The 26,617-nt window shown below is 41.9% G+C and overlaps 2 protein-coding genes across 2 annotated transcripts in view; both read right to left on the minus strand.

The window, feature by feature from the left end:
- Positions 1 to 3,354: 3,354 nt before the first annotated feature.
- foxl3 (forkhead box L3) lies at positions 3,355 to 6,077 on the minus strand. The gene is made up of 3 exons (XM_035146244.2): positions 5,905 to 6,077; positions 4,515 to 4,683; positions 3,355 to 4,255 (listed from the first exon to the last, which is right to left on the minus strand). Exons 1-3 carry the CDS (start codon positions 6,009 to 6,011, stop codon positions 3,782 to 3,784), a joined length of 750 nt encoding a protein of 249 aa, XP_035002135.1. The 5' UTR covers positions 6,012 to 6,077; the 3' UTR covers positions 3,355 to 3,781.
- A 6,806-nt stretch (positions 6,078 to 12,883) lies between these two features.
- Positions 12,884 to 26,617, minus strand: part of fam20cb (FAM20C golgi associated secretory pathway kinase b) — a 50,305-nt gene continuing 36,571 nt past the window's right edge. The window contains exons 4-11 of the mRNA XM_035146409.2: positions 21,008 to 21,100; positions 17,422 to 17,537; positions 16,254 to 16,434; positions 15,539 to 15,648; positions 15,278 to 15,359; positions 14,753 to 14,812; positions 14,439 to 14,589; positions 12,884 to 13,190 (exon numbers count right to left, since the gene is read on the minus strand). Coding sequence (XP_035002300.1) covers positions 13,074 to 13,190; positions 14,439 to 14,589; positions 14,753 to 14,812; positions 15,278 to 15,359; positions 15,539 to 15,648; positions 16,254 to 16,434; positions 17,422 to 17,537; positions 21,008 to 21,100 — 910 coding nt within the window. The 3' untranslated portion in view covers positions 12,884 to 13,073. The remainder of the gene's footprint in view (positions 13,191 to 14,438; positions 14,590 to 14,752; positions 14,813 to 15,277; positions 15,360 to 15,538; positions 15,649 to 16,253; positions 16,435 to 17,421; positions 17,538 to 21,007; positions 21,101 to 26,617) is intronic.

Here is a 26,617-nt window from a genome sequence, read left to right on the forward strand (position 1 = left end):
AACACAGACCTTGGCCTCAACACCAACTCCACCATCGACAGCATCGAAAAGTGTGATTCATTATTCTATAACTTACTGTGTTTGTGTGTGTTCGGTTGTTGAGATGCTGTGTGATGTTGACCTCTGAAGCTGAATCTGCAACAACATCTGGATTTGAAAACAGGCCTGTACCATGATGGATGATGTTCAGCTTCATTACTGAAGTGATTCAATATTAAAACAAAATCTCACTTGTGTATTTTAATCTGCTTGGACTTGTTTTTCTGTGACATTAAACAGAACATCTTTTTTTTATTATAAGGTTTATTCTGTTTCATAGAGCTCCACTGTTATTAAATATCTATTACACTTTGTGACATAATTCCTTTATTAGTCTGAACACAGTCACTGTAGTTCATTCTCTGTGGAGACCACATACGGCTGTGGCTCAGGAGGTAGAGCGGGTCGTCCACTAACCAGAGGGTGGGCGGTTTGATCCCTATAGATGCACTGAGTGAACGTGTGTGTGATGGATGAATTTGAGTCAAGACTAGAAAAAAAAGCACAATATAAATTTTGACCATTGTCCTGATACTGAGATTGTAATGCATCAAATGTCTATTCAAATTAAATGTGTAATAATCCACAACTGAGAGTATTACACACCATTTACATCTTTGTATCTAAAAAACGACAGTACCCGGCTGTTTATGGAAAATACTTTTACATTTTTGAAACAAATACAGACAAATACTGTTGTCAGTATATAAGTATATGATGCTGGGACTCACCAGAAAGGTGTCGATCGAACCCTATAGTAATTATGAAGTAATAGATTACAATGCATTGTATACTATTCCTGTCATGTGTAATCGTATATATTTGTGCCTTTGCAAAAGTTCTCTGTAGGTTTCCGGTGCAGGGGGCATTAAACAATATGAGTAAAGGGTCAAATCACGGCTCAACCTCTTTTCTAAAACTTTACTGAAGGTGGCATGTTTACGAAATGAGATGTGACAAATTTAAACATCTCTCTGGCAGATCTCTGAGTTTTATTTTACCTTTTGAATGTCAAACCCCCTTTTCCCCTTTTATTAAACTGCCCATTTCCCCCTTTGTTCTCTCTCTTCTCGTCACCTCCACTGCCTCTGTGTTCCTGCGAGGGACGTCCCTCCAACAGTCAACATCTTCCAACTTGCATTGATTGACATGCTGTGTTGATTTTCTCATTACTGACACACACACACACATATATATGCACTGGAAGCCATTTAAAAAAAACAAAAGCATATTCCAGCGTTAAAGTGCGCTCAGGCTTCACCTGCAGCTCGCGCCACAGAAATGGCAAAGGGCAGAGATGCATGTACGTCAGAGGCCCGGGGCTATTTCACCGATCTTCATTAGCCGGTCGCTCGTAGTGATAACGTTGAGATTATTCACCTCCTCCGACCTCGGGCCCGAGCAAACAGCCGAATTACACAGATACATTCTCATTAGAACCAAAAAAAACAACACGCTAATATTTATCTCCATCCCATAATCCTCACCACAGCCTCAGCCGCCCGCCAAAAACAAGCAGCGAAGATTAAATCACCTGTTTGTGTTTATGATTTATTTTATATTAACGTTGCAGATCAACGCTTTCCCAATTTCCTCCACCTGCACTTCCGCTGTTTCTCGCCCTGAGCTGCTCATTTTACCCGGCGAGCGTAATGAAGTCTCAAACAAAAAAACACGACTCCACACTCCGATAAATGGGAAATGATATTGTGTGTAATTATAAACAAGTGGGAGAAGATGGTAGGGGGGATTAGCTGGAATGAAACTAACCGGATGAGGATATGGTAATTTAATGGAGGACGTTCATTGGTAAACTGCGCCAGTAGCTACACTTTCACACATTCTCTGACAGCATAATATGTGCATTGACTTTTTGGGGGGGGGGCCTCACTTGCTGCCTTGCTTTCTCTTTAGCTGCCTCAAAAGACCCCGCAGCCTCAGAGCACTTTATGCTAAGTTAATTTACCCAAATATATCCACGGCATCATGGCGGCGGCGGCGGCCCGGCTATTCAACATCAACAACTTTGTTAATGGAAACTTACTGATCCATAAACGCTTGTGCTGCCACAGACGTTTGCTGGGGGGCAGTTCACATATGAATGTTAAAAACCCACAGATCGATGAGGGGCATTTGCAAAGGAGGCATAAGGTGTGTTTAATTATAATTGCGTCTGGGGTTCGTGTGTGTGTGTGTGTGTGTGTGTGTGTGTTTGTTGGGGGAGGGGCTGCTGCTGTTGAGGCTGCTTGGCGGGGGCCTCTGTATTTAAATAAGGTCACATTTCGGCCTCACCTTGCAAGTGTTGTGCTATATTAAATGCCACTCATGTTAAGTGTGTTGAAACTCCTCTGATGTAGTCAAGACATAATATAAAGGTTAAATTGAAAAATGTCCCTTCAGCAGCTCGGGCGCACGCCATGATTGATCTCCCCCCCTCGCACAGGCAGCAGGAAACGTTACAGGCCTCCGTTCGGTTCGGCTTCTCTCTAAGTGTGTGAATACAGTTCGTTGTAATGAGGCCTGACGGGATTAGAAATTTAAGTGTCAGTCAATCAGGAATTTGAAAGGTCAATGAAAAGAATTTGCAAAATGTGGGAGGTGGGGGAGGGGGGGGGATTGGAATAATTGAATTCAGTTGGAATAGGCCTTTTTTAAAGAAAATACTAGTGGTAGAAAACACAGGTAACACCGTCAACAAAGGCTCTGACCTGTGTGATGTGTAATATGTTTATATATTGTTGTGTGGAAGTGGATTTAGTTCTGATGGTCTATATTTACCTCGGCCAGTTTGTTTGTTTGTTTGTTTTGTTTGTTTTTGAGCAGGATTATGAAAAAAACACTTCTACAAACCTTGGTGAAAAAGATGAGGTGTGGGTCAGGGAAGACATTTTGGTTTGGATCCAGATTAGAGAGTGAATCCAGGATTTTTTTATAATTTTCTTCAACATTGTAAGATAAGATCTCTTGGTATTTATCAAATTTTTCTTTTTTTACTTTTTCACTGATTTCACAGATCAGTATGTGAAATTTGGTGCAGCTTGATTGACTCTAAGGAGACTGTTGGGCTTTACTTTTAAGGTGTTGACTTAAACATGTCATATTTGTTGATTAGGCGCTAAACAAATATATTGAATTGAATTGAGTTACTGACTTTCTTGGCATTCTAGTTATGTTTTAGTTTCAGTTGAATAAAGTTTTAAGCAGCAACAAAGCAGATTTTTGTCTTTTTTTTTTCCTGATAAAATCATTATTATCAGAACAGTTTAAATTCTAAAGACCAAATGAACAGGGGACAATGATGTGACGACACGGACATGAACATAAACTCTTTGTTTATGAAGAAGTTCATGTGACCTGAAGATAAATCAATAAATCCAATAAAACATATGGAGTTAGCTTCACAAATATTTTAAACACATCATCCTCACAGCTCCTGTGTATTTACATATATATACATTTATATATATATAGATTACCGTAAACCTATAGTCTACGTCAGCACTGGACACTGCACTAACAGTTTAATAACAACATGAACACTCCACTGTATTGTTCACATTTGAACTCTGACAGCATGATGACTTGATCCCACCGTACTGTACCTCTTTATTTGTTCCTCATGTATATTTTATAGTCTGTAAAATTCCTCTCGTGGAATCTCTCTTGTCTTTGGACGTCCTTAAACCTCCCAGTTTTGGACAAGTCGTCAGTTTAGTCTCTTTGTTGCTTTCCTCTCATGTTCTCACAGAGTCCAGAAGTGCAGGTTCATTTGCTGGGACTCCAGAACATGTAATGGCGGCCCTGTGGGCCCTATGTGCACGGGGCCGTGGGAGGATCTGAACCCAGGTAGGGGTGGATCTGGAGTGGACAGGATGTAGTCAATGCTAAACTTGATCTCCGACTCTGGCTTCCCCTGCTGGGTGGGGTTTGGGACGAGGGGGTTCTGCTGTGGACCCGGCCTCGGCCTGTCAGGGTTCAAAGGGCAGAGGGTGGAGTCAGATTCTGGGTGCCGGGCTGCGGGTACGTGTCGATTGTTGTGGCTTTCCAGAGGGTGGAAAGGGGTTTCTCCAGAATCACGGAGGCCGATTTTCATGTTCCTCCTGCGCCGGCGACGCCGAAAGTTTCCATTTTCAAAGAGGTCGAGCATGGATTCACAGCCAGTGGCAAAAGTCCAGTAGTTTCCCTTCCCCTTCTCATTGCCCTCTGTCCGAGGAACCTGGAGAAATAAAAAACAAAAACGTATTAATGAAGAAAACATTATTATTACTGTCTAAAGGAAAAAAGAACATTATAAAACTATTTTATTACATCTCTGGTGATGAACAGATAAAAAGATGAAATAAACTTAAAATTAATTAATATTAATTCATGAGGTATAAAAGGTCTTTTGGCCACATTTCTTTCATTAGCCATTAAAACACTTGAACATCATGTTAAACAGATCTGATTTCCCAGGGTGCCCCAGGAGTCCTCACCTTGATGAAGCAGCTGTTGAGAGACAGGTTGTGTCTGATGGAGTTCTGCCAGGCTCTCTGGTTGGAGCGATAGTACGGAAACCTCTTCATGATGAACTCGTAGATTCCCGACAGAGTGACACGCTGCTCGGGGCTCTGCTGGATCGCCATGGCGATCAGAGCGATGTAGCTGTGACACAGACATGAACAAGGTCATCAGCTACAGGATCTGAACCCTTGTTTTTTTCATGAATAATTTTTCTTGACCAAAACACAGTTTTTTGAAAAACACAAATAACAAATTTCTCAATTTTCTAAAGATGACACAATTTGAAGGCCACCACTTATTATGAAGAAATGTTTTATGTTACATATGTTACATATGGTATGCATTAATATATAAATATTTAATAGGCTTTTAAATCTACATATATACAAGTTGTTGGACAAATTTGTCAATTTTAATATTTTTAAATCAAGTGATTTACAAAGAAATGTTTGATATCATTATACGTTCCAGAACACCAGACCCTATGAACAAGCTGTTGTAAAATAACAGTAATTTAAACAGATTTAATTTCATTACAAGGATTAAAAGATGCTGTGTAAAATCTGCTGTCAACACCAGGCACAAACAGAGAGCGAGTGTAAATCCATTGACTGTAACCGTGTGTCTGAGAACAGCAAGTAGAAGTAATGCAGGATTTTCTATAACAGATTTTTGAAAATGTCATCAGCTCAAATTGTGTTCAGTAGCAATTTGTATAAAATTAGGATAATTCATGAAGTAAGTGACAAAACAACGATGAGTTTTTTCTATGTATCAAACAGAGCCAAAACACTGGGGCAAAATTAATGAGGATGAAATATTTTGAAAATTATTTTGAATTTAACTTTAGCTTGATTGATGTGTCTATAGTCACAGTAAAGTAAGCTGCTGTATAACATGTATTTATTGTTACAAAAATCTACAATTATAACAAATTAAATTATAATTAAAACAAAATGAAAAACAAACAGCAAAAGAAAGTGAAATTATTCATTATTTACTGTATGGTAAAATAATTATTGAAGAGGGATGACTGCCAATATAAGACTCAAAGCTTTGGTTATTGTTTTAAGAAATAAAATACAAAATACTGAAATTATATCATGAATTGTAGTGGGTGGAAAAGGGGAAACGTGATCTGGTAAAACTGACATAAGCTGACACCCAAAATCTCTATGTTCTCCTTTACCAAATTAAAAGATAAAAAGTATGTTACGCTCATGATTAAACTACTGATACACAGGGCCTATTAAATGTGTTTATCTGCACTAGTGGGTAAAGTGAAGTGAAGTAAAGTGAAGGTAAAGTAGAGGCTCAGCAAACGTTACAGAAGAAAGAAAGGAGAAGTGAAATCCTCCGTACCTGTACGCAGGTCTGCACATCTTCTTGTCCTCGTCAGTGCTGGACGAAGGGTATCCGTCCCCATCGTAGTTGAAGCAGTTGAAGGGGTAGTGAGCGTTGTCAAACATTTCTCCACTGTGAGGACGTGTGAACTCGGCTGCTGTGGCTCCTCTGACTGTCCCGGCCTGAGCCCAGCAGCAACACCTCTCTCCTGCTGCTCTGCTCAGCTGACACACACACACACACACACACTCACACACACACACTCACACACAGAGCTAATGACGGCTGCCCCTCCAGCCCCCTCTCCCCTCCTCGTCCCAGCTGCAGGTCTCAGGACCCCCGAGCTCCGTGAACTCTTGAGCTTGTATTTTTGCCATCCACATGAATTTCATATTTTTGGTCAAGATTTTTTTTATTTCAGTGCCTAGTCTACTCCTTTTAGCACCAAAAATGCTGGACAGTTTTGAATTAAAATCTAATCTTTAAAAGGAATCTACTTTCTACATATTTTAAGTGTTGGAAAAAAGAACTTAAAACCTTTTCCTACAATTTTACACCATGAAATTGCTCTCTTTTAAGGCCAGATCCTGCACTTGGTACTGATAAATTGTAATAAAATAATCATAATAATAATAATAATACACATAAACAATTAAGAGAACACAAATCAAAACAAGAGAAAGAAAATCAGCTCATAAAACAGAATCAAATGAAGTTACACACATAATAAAAACAGTATATCTATATATCAAACATTTATAAAAGCTTTACAATAAAAAAATATGTTTTAAGAAGATATTTGAAAGACACTAAGGAGGTTGCCTGTCTGATGTCAATATGTATGATTCCACAGTCTCAGGACTTTAACAGGAAAGACCCAGTGACCCACAGAGGGGTTAATATGCCCTTGATGTATTTAGGAGCGAGGCCATTTATTGCTTTAAAAATGATGAGTAGAAATTTGACATTTATATTCATTGTTATGGGCAACTAGTGTAAATGAATCTATTTTTTAAATACGTTGCAGAAAAGGAAAGAAATCCTTCTGAATGAATGTCTGGAATATTCCCTGAAACATTGTAGGTTTCTCTTTAGTGCTGAACGGTCAAAGCAAAATAAAAAGCGTTATTCAGCCACACCCTCAGCTGTTACACTCAGTAAAATCCTTCTTTCTCTCCAAAGTGCGGAGTAAAAATGTGAAGTCTCGCAGACAGGAAGTGCTCACGTGCAGAACATGTGGCCTCAGTGCATCAGAATGACTGTGGGCTGGATCAAACTGTTGGTGTGTTCAGGCTGAGCAGGAGCTGTTCTGATTTAGATTTCTAACATCAGTCTGTGTTTACAGACGAATGAAGGATATTTTCAGACCATTCTCAGATCCAGTATCGCCTGATGTGACACTAATTCATGATGGAAGTGTGTGGGTGTGTGCGTGTGAGGTTTTGTTTTGTTTGCTATTATGTCACTGTGTGTGTTAATTGTGACTTGCCAGTGGACTGCAGGTGATAATGTGATAATTAGCCTTGTGTGGTAAAATGCATCAAATGGTAGCATTCATGTTAAGTAGTGTATGCAAAATAAATAAATAAATAAAAGAATAGTTGGGCGGCGCAGTGGTAAGGTGGTTTGCACTGTTGGTTCAAATCCCTGCTGGGGTCTTTCTGTGTGGAGTTAGCATGCTCTTCCTGTGTCTGTGTAATCTATGTAATCTAGCTCTTATACCAAAAACTACATTTCCCAGAATACAGTTCAACAGCATGGACACAATTTCCCTGAAAAATAACTAAATATTTCAATCTATAGCCTCAGTGATGTATTCAATGATACATTTAGCAGAGCGACCTGGACTCAACTAGTCTGCTTTCACAGTAGCTCCTCCTCCTCCTCCTCCTCCTCCTCCAGCGGGATTCTGGGTGGTCTCGCCGTGCCCGCAGGCCGCCTTCATGTGTTATTCTGCTTCTTTTTATAGCCTAATCTCTCCAACTGTACTTAAAACAGCTCAGCCCAAACCAACAAACAAGATCCTTTGCATCTTTGTTGTCTTTTTCTCCCTGTTAACTCTTTGGGGTGTGTGTGTATCCACTCTGGCAGACGTTTAGTCAACAACGGGAAGTTTTGGAGATGCTATCTATAATGCTCTATAATAGCCATAAATTGTTTCCGTGTCTATAAAACAGGGGGATGTGTATTTTGAAGGGCTCTTAACAGGGCAATCGGAGGCCTCCTGTGGGGCGACGGAGGCCGGGGAAACAGCCCGGGGTCTGCCGGGCCTCTGTGTGTGGCCCCGCCGGTGCAGAAGGGGAGACGTGAACAGAGGCTGAACACTGGTGCGACATGGAGACATTAAAGCGGCGCTCTGTTTGTTTCTGATGGGGTAATGAAGCAGCTAAAAGGTCAATGCTGTGCTCAATTTTAGGTGCAGGCTCAGAGTTTAAGTGGCTTCATTAAAACTGCACCACATCATGAAGTACAAGAACTTGTCTGGCATCACTGCTCTCTGTGTCCTTCTTTCATCATTATATATATATATATTTATATATATATGTCACATTTTTCAACCTTTAAAGTTTGTAAGACAAGTGCATTTTGAAAACAGGAAGGATCTAGGGAATGATGATATCATGTTGCATTATGGGAAGTGTAGGATCCAGTATTTTTACCAATTGGAGACGTCCTGGAGGCCTAATGGGTCAAAGCTCTATAACTGCAATGTCAAACACCAGTGTCAACCTTTTCTTTTTTATATATAAAATACTTTTTTTAAACCCCACATTTTATAAGGTCTCAGCCTCACTATTTAGAAGGCCTTGAGGTTATGTATGTTGTGTTTTGGTGTTACACAAATAAATTCAATTCAATTAAATAAAAAAATAAAAAAATGTTTTATGACTTGTGAAAAAAGGGAGGATATGTAGTTTCTACTCTCTTTTTCCTGTTTGTAACATGTTCCTTTGCTTTACAGCAGCCTGTTATTCAACTGTTTTCTGAAATTAATAATGTGTGTGATACTGAATTGTACGAAGTTTGTTCTCTGCTATACAGAAATTTCGCTTTAAATTTCATTACATTTGATAACATGTTCTATGTTCTATATCTTGCTGATAATACGTGTTTCCAATACAAGATATTTACTTGTAATGAAGCATTTTTCCAACATGGAATTCCTACTTTTATTAGAATTAAAGGACCTGAATAATTCCACCTCTGAGTTCAACATCACTGAAACACCTAGCCACAGATCAAGAGGACAGACTTAAACAAGTTCTCTGTCCTGTCCCGTTCCAAGAAGGACATATTCTTATATGAAAGAGTGAGAGGGATCAACACAGAGCAGTAGTGCAGAGGAGAGGAGGAGAGGAGGAGAGGAGGAGAGGAGGAGAGGAGGAGGTCACAGTATCAGGCTGGTTTGAACTCAGATCTGATAAGAGCCTCTTGTCTCGCTCCCATGACGAGGCTTCCTCTGGCGTCCTGTCTGCGGCCGGCCTCACTGATTACAGCCCTCGGTTCTCCTCTGGTCACTCTCTGTCCCTCTGATGGTTGTCTCACACATTGCTTCCTCCATTCATAGCCTGCCGTGTGTGTGTACGTGTGTTTACGTAAACCAACCAAGTAGCTTTTCTGGGGGCTGTTCTGCGAGGAAAGGTTATCAAAACACAACAGTGCGTTGGGAGCTGTAAATATGCTCGTGCACAGAGCTGCAGGGGCTGAGGGCCGTTTGCACTGCACTGTGCAGCCATCCTCACTGTGGGCCACCGTTCACTGTCAGATTACACCGGAGCGCCACAGACCAGACGTCCTGAACAGGCCTCGGATCACCTGAGTATATACCAACAATTCTGCCTTAATGGGTCTGTTGTGTTTATCTTGGTCAGAGCTGATAGCACGTTGTAGTTGGTTGTGTATCTATTCCAAGCTGGCTAAATAAATCCTGTTTGAATTTGAATAATTTCCCTCAGATGGTTGGGTGACATTAGTTCTCGTCCGTTTTTCTTTGGAAAAGCTAAAACTTTTGTTTCCGGAATCCAGTCATTAGATATTTGATCGTGGGTCAGATTAAAGTCCACCTCCGCTCAAAAAAATGTGTTTTGCTCATTGTTGCTTCACTTAAATTCTGTGTTTAATGTTTAATTTCTGACACTATAAAGAGTTTTTCACATTTACCTTTTGAGCGTGGAACATTTTTCTGTGTCTGTTTTAAACCTGTGTCAATGATTTTGGGGTTTCGGGGATGAGTCGAGGTTCAGAAGTCTGATGAGGGAACTTGTGTGAGTGTCCAGTGAACTCACACTGAGACTGAAATTGATAAAGAGAAATCTTGTGCTCGGCTGTTTAAAGTTTTTAAGTCAAATATTTGCATATTCATAACATGTAAATCAGACAGCACATTATTATTCTAGGCTAAGTTATTTTTTAATATAATTTAAAAATGTTTATATAACATATCTTTACATTTTTTCACACAAGTATAAAAAAATATATAAAATCTTTAATTAACAATATGACCTGATGCTTTACATCTAATGACTCCTCAAAAAAGATACATAAACATAAGACTGGTAAAACAAAGACTGTTAAAGGAAATATGCAACATTTTGAAATGAGAACATTGATCAAAACACCAGTTTACCAAATAGAACCTCGTCCTGTTCTGTCAACCCTCTGCAATTTGATCCTGTGGTTCAACCTAAATAATTCCTGTTTACATTCGGTGTATTAATAGGTTTCCTCGGGTGTTCAGAAAGGTGCCATGAAGGAAATAATTATGATGAATATTCTTGTTATGATTAATTTAAACTTAGATATTATTACCTTTTTTCTTTGTTAGTTACACAATAACTGCTGGAAAGATTAGGATAAAACTTGGTGGAAGGATGTGAGTCAGTGAAGGAAATTCTGGTGTGGATCTGGATCAGGGCCAGATCCTCGAATTTCAATGTCAGATATACTTTTTGACCATTTTGCCATTAGTGCTGTTTATCTCTATCCTGTTTTGTGCCAATTACCTTTTTCTTTTTTCTTCTTTTTTTTCCTCGTGGACATATGTAGAGCGTCCTTGGGTCTCTTGAGAGGGGCTTTATAAATTCAAGCTATTATTATTTTCTATATATTCATGTAAATCCCTGAAAGTGTGTGAGCTGTGATCACTGGGAGCTTGTATCAGACTGGATTCCATGAGACTGGAGGAGCAGTTGAACAGTTGAATGAAGGAGGAGGCTCAGGTCACCAGACGAGGTCAAACAGGGTCAAATAAGAACTTAACTGGATAAGTTTACAGACAATTACAGATTGAAATAAATCTCAAATATCACATTGGCTGCAGGTTGTAAGATGTTGAAATCAATGGCCGTTATCATCTCTTAAATAACCTTAAAACACACCTACACACACTCATGTAATTCTCCTGCTGAAGAAAACATGAGACACTATGTTATTCTGCTCATTTTTGTTTTATTGCACTTTTAACCATGATGCAAAGAAATGAACAATAAAATCCACAGAAACGATGAGTGTGATGAAAAGAAAAAGCAGATCATCTAAAGGTTCTCCATGGACCCCCCACACACACGTCCATCTACGCTCACCTGACACAGGACGATGGAAACTTAGACTGTAGAATAAAACCCTCATGGAGACAGATGAAGTCAGCACACACACACACACACACACACACACACACACACACACACACACACACACACACACACACACACACACACACACACACACACACACACACACATGTAGACCTCAGGGTCTTATCTCGTACCTGGGAGAAGCTCAAACCTTTCCACTGTGAAACCAGACATTCAAGTATTTCTATCATTGCACAGGCACTAGATTTTTCCTACTGTATATATTAACTTTCAGCCGGCGACTGAATCACTGACGCCAACAGTTCGCCCGTCTGCTGTTGGCGATGAATGAAATTTACATCCTGAAAAATAATCTCTCCACAACAGCAACATCTGGACATCAAATATATTACAAAGAAAACAAAAATATAAAAACTTTTAGGGTCACATTTGGCTCGTGGTACCAGAAACGTCACCTCCTGTCAGTTGAGTGGAAAGAAATAGAAACAGAAAAGAACAGTAGTTTGGATTAAATGTTGTAAACAGAGGCACAGACTCGCTCTTCTGAATCTTTCTCATGGTGACTAGACAACAATTTGAAATCAGGTTTGATATTTGGAAACGGGTTGAAATATGGAGAGGGGTCATTTTACTGACAGGCACAGACCTGGTCGCTACTTTTGCACATGCTCAGTTTGCCCTCTATTGGACAAATGAAGAAGTACACCTCTCTGATGTCAATTCAACAGCTCTTATTGACAGAAAACCTCAAACAATAAATATGGATTTTAATAAATACTCTCTCAAGGACATTTATGGGCAAAATTAATCAAATCCAGGAGTAAACCTGCACTCCAATCAAATATTTCCTTCTCCAATACCAATGGTAGGAGCTGAAACAGCTCAGCAGAAATAGAATATATAAAAAAAAAAAGCAACGCAACGCAATAAAACATTCTGCAGCGAAAAATCAAAACGTCATTTCGATAATTAAGACAACAGGAAGTTGACCTCCTCCTCCTCCTCTGTGAACTGAAACACTCGAAATACCAACGATACTTAGAAACACGTGACTCAGCTTGTGTTGAGGGGGAGGGTCAGGAGGTTCTCCACAAGTCCCTCAGAATTCACTGAATTCAAACAAAGGGTCCCGGACAAGACAGAGAGAAGGCGTCTCTTGCGAGACTGGTTTGGTAATGCTGCGGTGGGCCAGTGGGTGCTGGGGTCTGCCGTGGTGCGGTGATGCTCTCCTACACTACAGTCAGGGTTGGACACTTTAAGGAGTCTGGGTGATGTGGAATGGTTTCTGTTCCGCGCGGAGCCCAGATTCTCCGCTGCGTTCCTCGCCTGCGTCTCGAGCTTGGTTCGTCAAAGTCCAGTCCTTTCCAGCAGGCCTCTACTTCCACGCAGCGTGTTTTTTTTAAAAATCTCAGGCAGGTGGGCTTCCTCTGTCAGTTCAGCACAAACCGAGCCCTCTGAGGAATTCAGCACAGATGGAGCTCATCTGTGTAACAGGAAGCCAGTTCAGTTTAAAAACAAAGGCTGGATCTGCTCCGTCCAGCCTCCTATCTCCAAGTGTTCAGTTCCATCCAGGGCCCCCCACCCCCCGGACAGCTACCTCCGCCGCGGGCCGGCGTGAACGTGGTCTTTCCCCCTGTCCCCCTGGAGGTCGTCCTCCATCACGTAGCTGTAGCCCTCCTTCTCGATGCACTCTGACAGCACATTCAGCACCTGGTGACACGAGACAAGTCTTTTTTTTATTGTTTTGTCCCCATCAGAGGTCAAACAGGCTCCTGGCACTTAACGGCCTCTTTAAAAGACACACTGAGTGGCGAAATTCAATGAGACGATTTATGCCACGCTCTTGCCTGCACAGTAAGCAGCCGTTAAGTTCAGAGTGCATAGAGCTAGTTCAGCTACATAGCTGAACTAGCTCTATTAATGAGGTTTAAAGGTGCCGGTATGTGACTCTTTTTCTGCTGTGGACAGCCACAGCGGAATAGTCTATGAGTCTATTTAAATAGTCTATGAACACCCAAAGGATAATCATGATACATCAATACAAAGAAATAAATAACGTATAAACAAGGTGCAAACAACAAAAAAAAACATTTTTGCAATATTGCCTTCACTGGACGAGATTTCCATTTTCTTTTTTTACATTCGGTCTTAGCAGAACAGCTTCCCTTTAACATCAGGCTGCACTCTTTTTCCGCTGTGGACAGCCACAGTGGGAAAAGAGTCACATACCGGCACCTTTAAACCTCATTAATTAACACATTATGTCATGTTTGTTAAGTTTGTTGTAAAAGAGTCAGTTTGTTGTTTTTTCGAGGGTTTGGGTGGGTGAATTCTGTCACTTCTGGCTAGCTGTTTCCCCCTGTTTGCAGTGTTTGTGCTAAGCTAAGTTAAAAAAAGGCTAAGCATATTCCCTAGTATGTTGAACAATTCCTTTAAAGTTCAACTAACAATCATTACGTCTGGAATTTTCACCCGTCTGTTGTTTGTCAGCAAGATTACAGAAAAAGGAAAGGAGGGATTTCCACAAAACTTGGGGGAATGATACGGTATTGTTAAAGGAAGAAGTCATAACATTTTGGTGCAGATCTAGATTTTTAATCACTTTCTTTAACTTTTTTTGACATTTTCCCTGATTTCCCAGGGGATGATTCATGAACTGTTGGGCCTTGGTGGAGGTATGAGCTCTTCTGAGCGCCAATCTAGTTCGTCTGCCAACCCTTTTCTTGATTTCCTGATTAACTGATTGATTGTTTGGTCTTAAAATATAAGAAATATGTGAAACATGTCAAAACAATTTCCCAGAGGTCTTCTTTAGAGACTCTTTTTTTTGTAGTTCTTAAAAAAAAAAGTAAATCAATTAATCAGTAGACTCGTTATTTCAGCTCTAATTTATTGATCAAAATAAAAATAAAAAAAACATTATACAGGCACATTACAGAATGAGTATGACGCACTGACCTGGCGTATTCGTCGGTCCATGGCCTCCAGATGCGGCAGGATGAGGATGGGACTGAGCCGGTCCCTCACCAGGGATTCTGCCATGAGCGTGGACAGCTTGTATTCTTCCTTAGCCAGTAGCTGCAGACGCAAGTGGGTCGACTTCCTGACCCTGCAGAAAGAGAGCGGCTTTATAGGCTCTGCAAAACTGATCATGTGCATACAACATATCACAAATGCGAATCCTGCTTTTATTTTACTCTGGGGGTAAAAGCTTCACATGGAGCTTTCTTTATGTCTCCTGTACGCTGCCACACTCCCTCAGAGGGCCTCACCTGCAGCACTGGGTCAACGGCACCAGGATGGAAATCTCATCGTGGGAGTGCTTCCCAAAGCTGGAATGACAAACAGATTAATTTTATGTAACGTATAAAATCACACTAATGATTTTTTTCTGTCTATGCAAAGGAATAATAGAACCTTCATTTCAAAATGCTCAGTATTACCCCCTGACATATTGTAGATATATGTACTGTATATGCATATGAAGTACAATATCAGTTAGATATTTAATCGATTAAAGTGATGCATCCATAACTCACCCAACACATTAAGGTTAGTGAGTTTCTTCTGTTATAAAGTTAGCATCAGTGCACACAGAGATCACATGCATTTATTCAGGAAATCCTTTGCTCGATTAGATATTGGACATCATCTTCGTGTCGTGCACGTGTTTGTAATTCTCTTCTTTTCTGTTATTAATATGGATGTGAAAATACACTAAAGCTAAACGTAGAAGTAGAAGCAGGAAAGCTGCAGAGCTCTTAAAGACAAATCACATGACAGTTTGGGGGACGTACCCTCGGCCGTTGTCCAGATGGATGATGAAAGTCTCATTTCCAAACTTTTCAAATGTCTCATAATGGTGGCGGTCCATGTTTCCTGTATTAGAATATAGGTAAAACAACAAAGTGTGTTAATGTGTGTGTAATGTGGCTACTTATATGTTACATACTGCATATACTGTATATACATATACTGCATATATATAAATTATTCAGCACTAGAGGAAATTCACAGTTTGGATCTGTAGTTAAACCACATGAGACGTGCTGACTCACCCATGAGGAAGTCAAAGATGGTCATGTCCATGATGTCCAGCAGCCTCGTCCCGCTGTCGTACGGTGGCGTCTGTTTGACCTCCTCGCAGTAATCTGGGTCCACCTCCCACCTGAAGAAACAAACAAACAAACACTGAGTGTCAACATTTTACATTTACTAGAATTCCAAGTGCTTTCTTGCATGAACAGATGTGCACAGTCTGTGTTACTGTATTTTGATGTCAGTCAGCTTTTTAATATGCAGGGAAAAAAATTGCCAAAATTTAAATAAATAAAAAAACGAATAAACGACTCAATAAAATATAAATAACCAAATAAATAATAAATACTTAAATAAATAAAGGCTGAAATAAATAATTGAATACACACAAAATAAATACAGCTCTGTGATGATAAATCTATATATTTCTACGTGTTTTTATTTATTTAGGTATTTATACAATTATTTACTTATGTATTTATTTTCTTTATTTATTATTAATTCCTTTATCTCTTTATTTGTTCTTTTTTATTTTTTAGCCCTTTCAGCCCCTGGATATTGACACACAGATCTCTTGCTCTGCTCTCTTCAATCAATCAATCTTGAGTTATTGCCGCCGGTAATCGTCAGTGAGTGTAATAAATACCCTCCGGTGCCACAGGCCTCCACTGCGCCTGCTTCTATTGAGTGTCAGTAAACGCAGCTCTGTCTAAAAGCGCAGGACGGATCTCTTACTCTGCCTTCTTGCGTTTGTGGTAGGAGCGTCTCCACGGGTTCCTCCAGGTCTTGCGTTTGGCGAGGGCCAGGTCCGGGAGGAAGGCCGCCAGGGATCCCTCGATCTGGTCCGGTTTCCCGCACAGAGCGTGCTCGGTGGAGCAGTAGTACGAACACTCTCCGTAGAAACACACGTTGTTGGCTGAGAATCGAAGAGGAAACACACGTTGTTTGTCGCTGCTTTGTTGACCCACTACAGAGTGACATCCTTTGAATCAAATCTATTATTCTACTGAGAGTTAAACAATCAAAATGGGACTACTCTCTTTCTGTCCTCGAAGGAATTTATACCGAACACCCTCTTTGAACACGATTCAAACCACCTGGGGACATTCAGGGACTTGTATTAATTGCTGAAATTGTCTGTAATTTGAATCCTCTGAGAATTCCCCCTCTGTATGATATGCAAGGTAAAAAGTTGCATCCCTAATTAACTGTAGCACTCTGGTGCAGGCTAAAGACCCCTGATAATACTAATCCCATGCAAATGGATATCCCGGGAACTGAAGAAGCTCTGCTCGACATAATGAGCAGGAAACCATTATTCTTGCTGGACTGTAGTGTCTGCAAGAAACGGGGGACTGAGCTGAGATCATTTTATTATTGCTTAAGATCATCATAGTGTGGAGTGTGGCTCCATCTGTTTCTTGAAAATGCCTATAGAGTACAGGAACATAGAGCTGATGCGTGCTTCAACAAAACTCTGTCGTCCAGGTGCTTGGTTTCAAAATGTTTTCCTCCTCAAATACAAAATGAAAAACTTTGAAAAGGTACTTCAAACATACTACACAGGCATAACCATAAGTAAGAATATAAACACAGTCAAAGACTATTGTGCTCTCTAACTATCTAACAAGCACAGGCAGCATATTATAGTATTTAACCAATTGGAAAACCAGCGCTGACTGCAAATAAAATAAATATTGAGCTGTAATTTAACTATGAAAGCAAATTAAACATATATTTGTTATATTTATACTGTTTTGCAAATGCCCCTAGCACTGAGTGTTCCCCACTGTTTGTGTTGCACAAAATTAAAAGGTGTAGAACTGATTTGAATTGGTGGGTGTACGAAAAATCGGGTTCAAGTTTATTTTCTTCTGGGTTTGTCTCTGAAAGCCATCATTACCTGGTGAGATGAAGAAGGTCCTCCAGAGTTTCTTGTCTCGCGTGACGTCTCTGATCTCCTTCGTCATGTTCACCAGCCTGCCGGCCACAGGGGGCACGCGGCGGAAGTCCAGGATCCTGCAGGACGGAGACAAACACTGAGGGGTTACCTTCTGCCTTCGGTGCAGAGCAGAGGTTTTTTCAAACTTCCAGGGGAGTGCAGGAGAAGCACTAACCCCCTCTGTGGAGTCTCAGCTAAATATGAACCAATCAGAAATGATTAACACATCTTTTTGTTCAGTGTGACCTACACCTTCACAGGCGATCAATATCTCTGTTATCACAAACAAATATAGACCGCGGCGGCTCGAGGAACTCCCACGACACACAGAGAACTTCTCTGTTCTCCTCATCCATATATACAGTATATCACACCACTATAACAACCTGTGCTGACACTCTGGTCTCTCCTCTGTCTAACAGGGCAGACTGCCTCCTACTCTCAGTCTGGATCTGTCTGCGGTTTAAAAGGAGTTTATATCATTGTGGGCGCTGGGTTTCTCTTTGTAATATTGTAAGGTGCTTTGAGATGATGTATGCTGTGATTTGGAGCTAAATAAATAAAACTACACCAAACAAAATGGAATTCATGTATATAAATAAAAAAAAAGAGCTTAAACTTCCAGAATTTGCAGTAAAAACCTTTTGTTTTAAATTTTTGATCAGTATCAAAGTAACTCCCATGAGTACAAATCAAACAGGATTTTTCCAATAGCTGACTAGACATTCTTTTAATGATGAAATGTTGCCAACATTTCCAGAAGACAGTGAGGTTTGCCTCAAAATGACACATCTACACATTAGTAACATAATCACAGTAGATGTCAAAATATCAGGATAATGATGCATCTGTGTTTTTTAATTATCGGCTCTAACCATGAAACTTGCTTTGCTTGATGTATTTTCTTTAAATTAAAAATAGTTTTTTAAAGTACTGAACAACAACTACAAGGACAATCCATTTGTTAATGTGGGAAAAAACAAAATTTCCCCAGAGATGGAAAGTCCCTGTCACTGACAACAGGGGGCACTGTGACACAAGTAATGTCAACTCCATGACATGGTGGTATAAGCTCCCGGTGGTTTGTATTCGGCTGTGATTTTACACCAGACACATATTTTAACTTCCACACATAGGTTCCTGCTTTATGGTCCTTCATGGTATAAAGTTTGCCCATGTTGGGAATTTACATCTATGTTCTACTTCTGGAGCATATTGTGATATTGTGTTTGCATTATTTGAATATTTATGGGCATGGAGATGGAGGGAGGGAAAAGAGGTGAAGAAAAGTCGGCTTGTTTAATGAAAGATAGCGTGGCTGTCATCCCGTGTGCGTGCCACATGCCTATTTTATGCATGTGTAGCCCCCTGTCGTCAATCCCATGCAGCTACAACTTCAGCTCGGCCTCTTTAAAAATTGATGCCCCTGACAACACCTAATGGCCACGGCCCGAGGGCAGAGAGACACAGGAGGAGAGGCTGAGATTAAAGATGGAGGCAGGGGAGTGAGAACTGAGCGAGCAAGACGTGGGGAAAACAAGGTGGAGAAAGGGAGAAATGGCGAAAAAGGGGTCGGCCATTAATCGAGAGCCCGTGGTACAAATGATGCCATCGAGTATGGTGGCGACGGGTGAAGTGAGACAGACGCACAGAGTCATGTGTCTTTCTTCCTCGCTGTCAAACAGATAGAAGGACGCAGGATGGAGCGCTGTAGAGCAGCGTCGGGCCTGCTGGGCCTGCTGCTGTAAAAAGGAAGACGGCTCCCCTCAGATTCTTTCATAAACCTTATTCCCACACTGGCCGTTAGAAACTTGTGTTACATTCAGAGTGGGACAGAGAGGCCGGCTAAGACTGAGCATCCAACCCTGCTGAAAAGTGTATAAGACCCCAGTGGGTGTCATGGATTTGGAGCGATATGATTTACTATTTTAAGGTGATATTGTGCCTTGTATTGTCTGCACATTTGCTGGCTACCTAATGCAGCCAAGTGCACTTCCCATTTCAATCTAATCATTTAATTAATGAAGCCTAAAGCTGTGCAGCCTATACAATAAAAGACAGTGTGTGTCTGTGGGTATTTGTGCACACGTCTGTGCGAGTGGTGCTGCTTTTAAAAGAGCCTGTGTGTGTCTGTGGGCCCCCTGGGAGGCAGTGTAGCCTCAGCCTCTGCACCAGCAGCTCTGTAGCCAGGCTCTAATTTAGAACAGACAAAATAAGGGGAAAAAAAATAAAGCGCTGCTTTTGGCAAACCCTGCCTGGCTTATATTTAGAATGGGCACAGGGCCTTTCATGCCTTTGGTTTCCTCCTCTTCGCCTTAACCCACACATATGCCTGGAGTGTGTGAGCGCGTTTGCATGTGTGTGTGTGTGTACAGAGGAGGACCAGATGTGTAGCAGACTGGTGTATAGAAAGCTGCTGCTAATGCAATTGCTGGTGAACTGTGTCATTTTGCCTGAAGCGAAAGCAGATTCAACATCCCTATCCTCTGTTGGCCCTTTGTGTGTGTGTGTGTGTGTGTGTGTGTGCGTGTGCGCGTGTGCGTGTGCGTGTGTGACCTCAGTATCATCTTGTGTCACCAGCATTCACTACAACACAATCCCTCTGCTCACAATTACACGGAGCCACGGTGGCGTCACCTTGACTTTAACAGCGACGCCGCTGCTGAGACTCATTGCTTTCTGTCGTCGATCAGGGAGCCTCATGAGCTTTTTCTCTTTCCATTAAAGTCTCTCCGGCAGGCGGGCAGGCCCGGCCATAAAGGGTTAGCCTTGCAAAGGCAGTGAAGTCAGAGAGTGTGGCGGTTAGCAAAGCAAGGAGGCTGCAGTCATTGTTCAGTCAGATGCTAGCTGCGGGAGGGAGGCATTTATTCTCTATGACTCATGGTCTCTCGGAGCTCGCAGCCTCTACTGTACGGGCCCGGCTCACAGCGCTCGCTGCGTTTGAAAGAGAGACGAGCTTCTGAGGGATGGCCGCGGCGGAGAGGAGACGAGCATCTACAAGTAAGGGCGCGGAAAATCTCAAGCGCTCTGACGGCAAAGAGGAGAAATGGGTCTGCTCTCAGTTGGGCGTGCACACACATACTGTATCAGTGTTACTACACAGGAGGGGACACATATCATAAAGCTTTACTGTCGCACACAGGTACCGAGCTCTGGCCCTGCAGCTCTGCTGAGCTCTCCAGGGCCTGTGCTCCTCCTGGGAGGTTAATGAGCTGACACAGAAAGAAGCACGTTTGCAATCAGGGAGGAACAGAAACCTGCAGGATGCCGGCCCTCCAGGACGGAGGGAAGAAGAATTATTTGATTATTACATCTCATTATTTATTATTTGTAATTTGATTATTTAATTTATTACATTAATGATTAGTTCAATAATGTAAAATTATTCTACTTTATTTAACTATTTAACTGAAATTGCTGTTTTCGTTTAGTTAACCTTAATTTAGCTTCGTGTGCCAAACTATCATCATTAGTTCCTTAAAATTATACTACACACACACACACACACTCACACTCACACACACTGAACAGGCTTATTTTCACCTACTTGTCCAGATGGAAGGCAGCGACCTCAGCGTTGTGCCTCTCAAAGTCAGAGAAGTAGAAGAAGTCTGGCGGCGTCTCCTGCTCCCGGGTCTGCCTGCGTGAGCAACAAAAGGAAAAAAAGGCTTAGAGGTTTGATATAACTGCAGCGCAAAGCCGACAGTCAGCAATATGCTAAAGGAACAGTGTTAACCTCACAGCGCGACATGCGAACATAGAGCAGCTACCACCCTTTATCCTCCTTATAGATTGATGTTCCAATTATATCCTCAATTGATTGATAAAGCTTTAGAACATCAGAAAACAGCAGAAACCCCGAGGTGATGTCTTCAATTTACATGTAGTTTTCAGACTAGCAGTCCAAAAGCCAAATATATTCAAGAAATAAAGTAAAACCAGAGGGAATAAATCACAGTTTAAGAGATGTTTTTGTCAGTTTTGCTTTAAATATGACATCAATATCAATGGTGGCTTTATTTTCTTTGAATCAACCATTAATTGACCAATAATTTTATAATAAAACTGATTTAATTTGAGGTATGTGGGTCTTAATTTCCAGCAACGCATAGAGCAGCAGATCCCACACTAACAAGAATTCATTACCTCCGCCAAAGAGGTTATGTTCTCACCCCCTGTCCGTCTGTATGTTTGTTTGTTTGTAAGCAGGATTACACTGAAACCACTGGACGGATTACCACCAAACTTGACAGAACGATTGCGGCATGTGTCAGTACAGAAGCCATTACATTTTGGTGCACGTCAGGATAAGAGAGCCGATGTAAGAAATGTTGCGAGATACAGTGTTTTTCAACCGTTTCCAGTTTCCCAGGGATTACATTGTTGATCTTGACGAAAACAAATCATCCATTTGATGACATTTGATTAAATTTAAGGGACTGTTGGTCCTTGGTGAAGGAATTCTAATTATTCCTGTATATAGAATAGAAAATCTGTATTGTCCACTTATGTAGAAATTAGAAACAGATAACAGAGCAGACAAGGCACATGACAGAGACAGTTCAAACTCCTACGAGTGTAAAAAATACAATAAACACAATAAAACAAGCCCGAAGTAGTAAACTAGAATATAAACAGCTCACAAAATACACATTGACATTGGCACAATGTGACATCTTCACATTTTGAGTGTCACTCAAACAGCAGCCCGGCTCTACACCTGTGAACCTGATACTGCCAACAGCATTTGTGAGCAATAACCAAGGCACGATAAAGTGAAGTGTCCTTGCCTCGCAGGGAAAAAAGCCCTCGACTGAGTTGTTTTGTGGGACAACAAAGACAGAGAGGGGACGAGTCAAGGTCAAAGACTTCCTCCTGAAGCGTCCACTCCTGTTCTCGATCTGTACCTATTTCTGTCCGGCTCTGATCCCACCCCCCCCCAAAAAACTGCTTTTCTCACACATTCTGCCTTAAAGCTCTTACTGGAGGGAAAAGAGGCTCTTAAAGGCTTAAATTCCAGAGCTGGTGGAACACGGGCCAGGACGGTGCAGTGCAGACAGGGCGGCTGGGGTAAAAAAAAAAAAGAGAAAGGCGAAGTCAAAAGAAGTGGAGGTGAAAAGACTCCCTGAATAGGTGCTGGGTATTTCAAATATGTAAATGTCTTTGAAGGGGGACAAGGGGAGCAGCGCGGTCCATCATCAGCTCGCAATCTTTCTACAGAGGAGCTGCATATTTGTAGTCATTCTTCCTTTTATCCACACTGGCTTCTTTGCTTTTTTTTTTTATTGACAACAGTAAATACTTTCCAGGAAGGCAGTGTGTAATGATTTGGACCGCAGCCTCTGCCATTTCTGTTACAGCGAGGGAGGATGAGAAGAATGGAAACTATCTTGGCAACTTCTCCGTCTCTCCTCCTCTCTCTCTCTCTCTATTCCCTCCGGATGCCTCTCGCTGTTTATTTCACTCAAAGTCCTCTATCTCACCTCCTCTGCTTCTCCCTCTTCCCTCATGCAGAACTGTTTTCTCTGCTTTTCTTCTGTGCATCCACGGCCTTAATACTTTATATCTGTCTGCCTCACTCCTTTTCTCTTTCTCTCTCTCTCTCTCGCTCCTTTCCATCCTCCGATCCCTTCCTCAGCTGGCTGGCTGATTGCGCCTCCACAGCTGTGTGGCTGACATTTGCACCAGTCATTAACTAACCCAACACGGAGCCCAGAAACACACTCATCCGCTGAAAACTCCTCAATTTCCTCCTCTCTTTATCACTCGCATTGTGTCTTTCGCTGAATCTCGCTGCGTGACAGACAGCCGCTTACTGTACAAATGGGGAGACCCGTTGGACTAAAGTAAGCAGAAAAGTATGATAAGGGTGATAAATGTTGGATTCAAATAGTTTTGAATAACAGGGGTGGGCCCAGGGGCGGGGCCAGGGGGGCACTGGGCCCATGCTGAAGTCTGATTGGCCCCTGAAGTGCCCCTGTCCTGTCAGTAGTGTGTTTTTTGTATAAAATAGTCACTTACTAACAATTCTAATGTATGAAATACAGAATGTGCTTGAAAACTGAATTAAAATATATGTTGCTTTCCTCAAATCTATAGAGCTCACAGTAAACAAGGAATGACTTAAATGTTCCCCTTAATGAATCAGGGGAGTGTGCATGGACGTTGGACATGTAATTGGACCCACTGTGTAAATTGGGGACCCTGATTTAGAAAAATCCTAGATACGCCATCAGCTCATTAGAAAGGTTCTTAGCTCCAATTTTCTCTGCCGACAACTATGATCAACATCAAAATTTAACACAAACTGTACGTGAGGGTAACCTAGTCCTCCTTTTATGTTTCCCTTTTCCCCGCTCTCTCCCCCTGGCCCCGGCTCATCCCTCACTCCTGAGCGGCCGTGACGGGCTCTCTGCCAGTAAAGGCCGAGCGCTGTCTGTTGATTGTATCGCGTCTCCTCTCCTGGATGTAGCCTTGCTTCAGGGACGCAGGTCTCGCTCCACTTCAAGGAAAAATGACGCTGACTTTGAAAGCGGAGAGCGGTGTCTATTTACACCAACGGGACAATATCATTGAGTGCGGAATATGAAGTGACTACAACTGTTTTATTGATGGGGACATTTGCGCAAAGTCAGGGCCTGAATTTATTTCCCGCCAAATGTCGGAAGAATTAGTCTTGGATGGATGAATCACTGATGTATCAGTAAAGCCGTAAAAGTTTGGGTTCAACTTTTAGAAGTAAGGTGAGTGTGAGGTGAAAGGATTTAAGTGAAGTTCACGGAAAATTCAGATCACCAATGGAGAAGTCATGTTAAGTGATGGTGTCTTAATCACTGAGCGTGCTTGTTACAGATTTCAGATCTTGTTACCTTCGGGCAGAGCAATGCTAACAGTTTCCCTCTGTCTCCAGTCTTTATGCTAAGCTACGCTAGTTGCCTGCCAGCTATAGCTTCATGTTTAGACTGAGACTAAGACTGAGAGTGGTATTAATCTTCTAATTTAACTCCCAGCAAGATAGTGAATAAGTGTGTTTCACAAAATGTCAAATTATACCTTAAGATTATAGTGCTTCACTATATGCATAAATCTATAAATAATTGTGTTAAAACCTGCTGGATGATGTAAAAGATAAACGCCATCAAGCAAAAACTGTAAGTTCTATTATTACATCAAGATTTAGGATGTTCTTATGAAACCCATCCTTTGACATCTGGATTCCAGCACTTTCTGAGATAATATTTTATATTAAAATAAAGAAAAGCTTTTCTCAGGAGGATAAAACTGAGACAAATTGTCTGATATTGGAGTCTAACAGTATTTCAGTATTTCATGACCACACTGACCGTACAGGAGCGTAGTCATGGAGGTTCCTTGAAGGATAAGTACGACCAAACACTGGTGCAGTGATTCACGGTCATTCAGCCTTATAGAACTCCACAAGCATACTTCACATAGTCCTGCTACATTGCTGTCGCCATATGGGGAAAACAGCACAATACGCTGCTTTGTCCGCGTTTCGATCCCAAAGCTCCGATATGATCCCAAAAACACGTCTCAGTGAAATGTGTTCGGTGTTCATGTTTTGTGTCTTTAAGGAACAGTCAATGATGATATTAGTGGTTTGAGAGAGAAGTTCCTGTGCGTGTGGGCCTGCTCGAGACGTGGCTGCACCGATGCTCTCCTCTCAATGAATGCCAGCCAGGAAGCAGGAAGCCTGGATAATTACAATGATCCACATCCAATTGAAATGTCAATAAAGTTATTTAGAGCATGGCATGATGCCCCCCCTCCCACGTCCTGTCCGGGACGGAGGACAAGTAGAAGAAAGGGAAGTGAGGGGGGAGAGGAAGGGAGATCAATGTGACAAAGGTGCTGCTGTTAAACAGGGAGAATAACCAGGGGCAAACTACGGTCAATGTCTATTAGCTGTTCTTTGAACTAACAAACATGCAGCTGTCACAGACGTTACGTAACAGTGTGTCCGAGGCCTCCAACAGCAGCACCTGTGTCCAGGCAAATCTGAGCAGGTTCTGATGAAGGAAACCATTGGAGGCCCGTTGTTTCGCGAGGAAGCTGCTCCATCGGCGAGAGGCAGAGGAAACATACATAAATGCACAACCACGCGGCCTCTGAATGTTTGAGTAGACAGCGTGCACTAAGCTCAGAGGAAACAGAGAGGAGGGCAGAGACGTTGGTTGCTCAAGAGCTAACTCCCTCCTTTCGCTTTGGACTGCCTGGTCGAGCTTAACTTTTAAAATATTTACAAATCCACAGCGGATTTATGCTGAATAGAGATCCCGCTTGGCGAGCTGCCAGGAGGAGCACACGTTGCCTCCGCTCATCCGCGAGGCACAGTAGAACTGACAAAAGTTGTTCTGTGAGCACGGGGAGAAACTGTATATTTTTGAAGGAGCTTCGGTGGCGCCACCGCGGTCCGTCTGTCTGCACCGACATCAGATCCTTTATCATCGGCTACAGGTGAGATGTGCTGGGCCGAGCGCGCCCACAGTGACCCTGGCCCCCGCTGTAAACAGATAGTTTACACTGGGTGGCCAGACAGTTTCTTGGCTCTGCTCCCTGCTCCAAAGGGGCCCCAGCAGCCACCGGGGCAGCAGAGGTCTAGAGCAGCAAACACACAGCAGTGTGAGAATATAAAGGTGAATTAGAGCGGTGCATCTGGAAAATCTACCTGAGCAAACAGCACACAGCTGACCTCTGCATCAGCAGCAGGAGAGAGGGAGGGAGACAGGAGGGGAAATAATATAAGAGGCATTTCCTTTTGCCCTGGTATTGACATCAGATCGGAAAATCGTTTTTTTTTGCCTCGAGCTGCAAAAATAAGAAAAACACTTTTCAGATTTATGTTTGTTCAAAAAAAATTCTGGTCACTTTCTTGCATTCATTGATCGGCTGCAACGGAAACGCACACTCCCACGCAGCAGCAAGAGTTCAGCACAGTGAAAGCTAAACAGCGTTACATCTCTCGTCCCTTCGGCATAAAAATCATCACAGACCGGCCAGGATAGTGAAACATGTAAATGTTTGCAGCGTGCAGTTTGCTGATACACTTGCGGGATTTCTGGGTAAATTCTGACATTTCACAGTGAAAGGAGAGCTGCTTTTTTTTCACATAGTTGAGAGACATGCATGGGTGAGA

This window comes from Hippoglossus stenolepis, chromosome 21, assembly GCF_022539355.2.
Source record: "Hippoglossus stenolepis isolate QCI-W04-F060 chromosome 21, HSTE1.2, whole genome shotgun sequence".
Taxonomy (NCBI): domain Eukaryota; kingdom Metazoa; phylum Chordata; class Actinopteri; order Pleuronectiformes; family Pleuronectidae; genus Hippoglossus; species Hippoglossus stenolepis.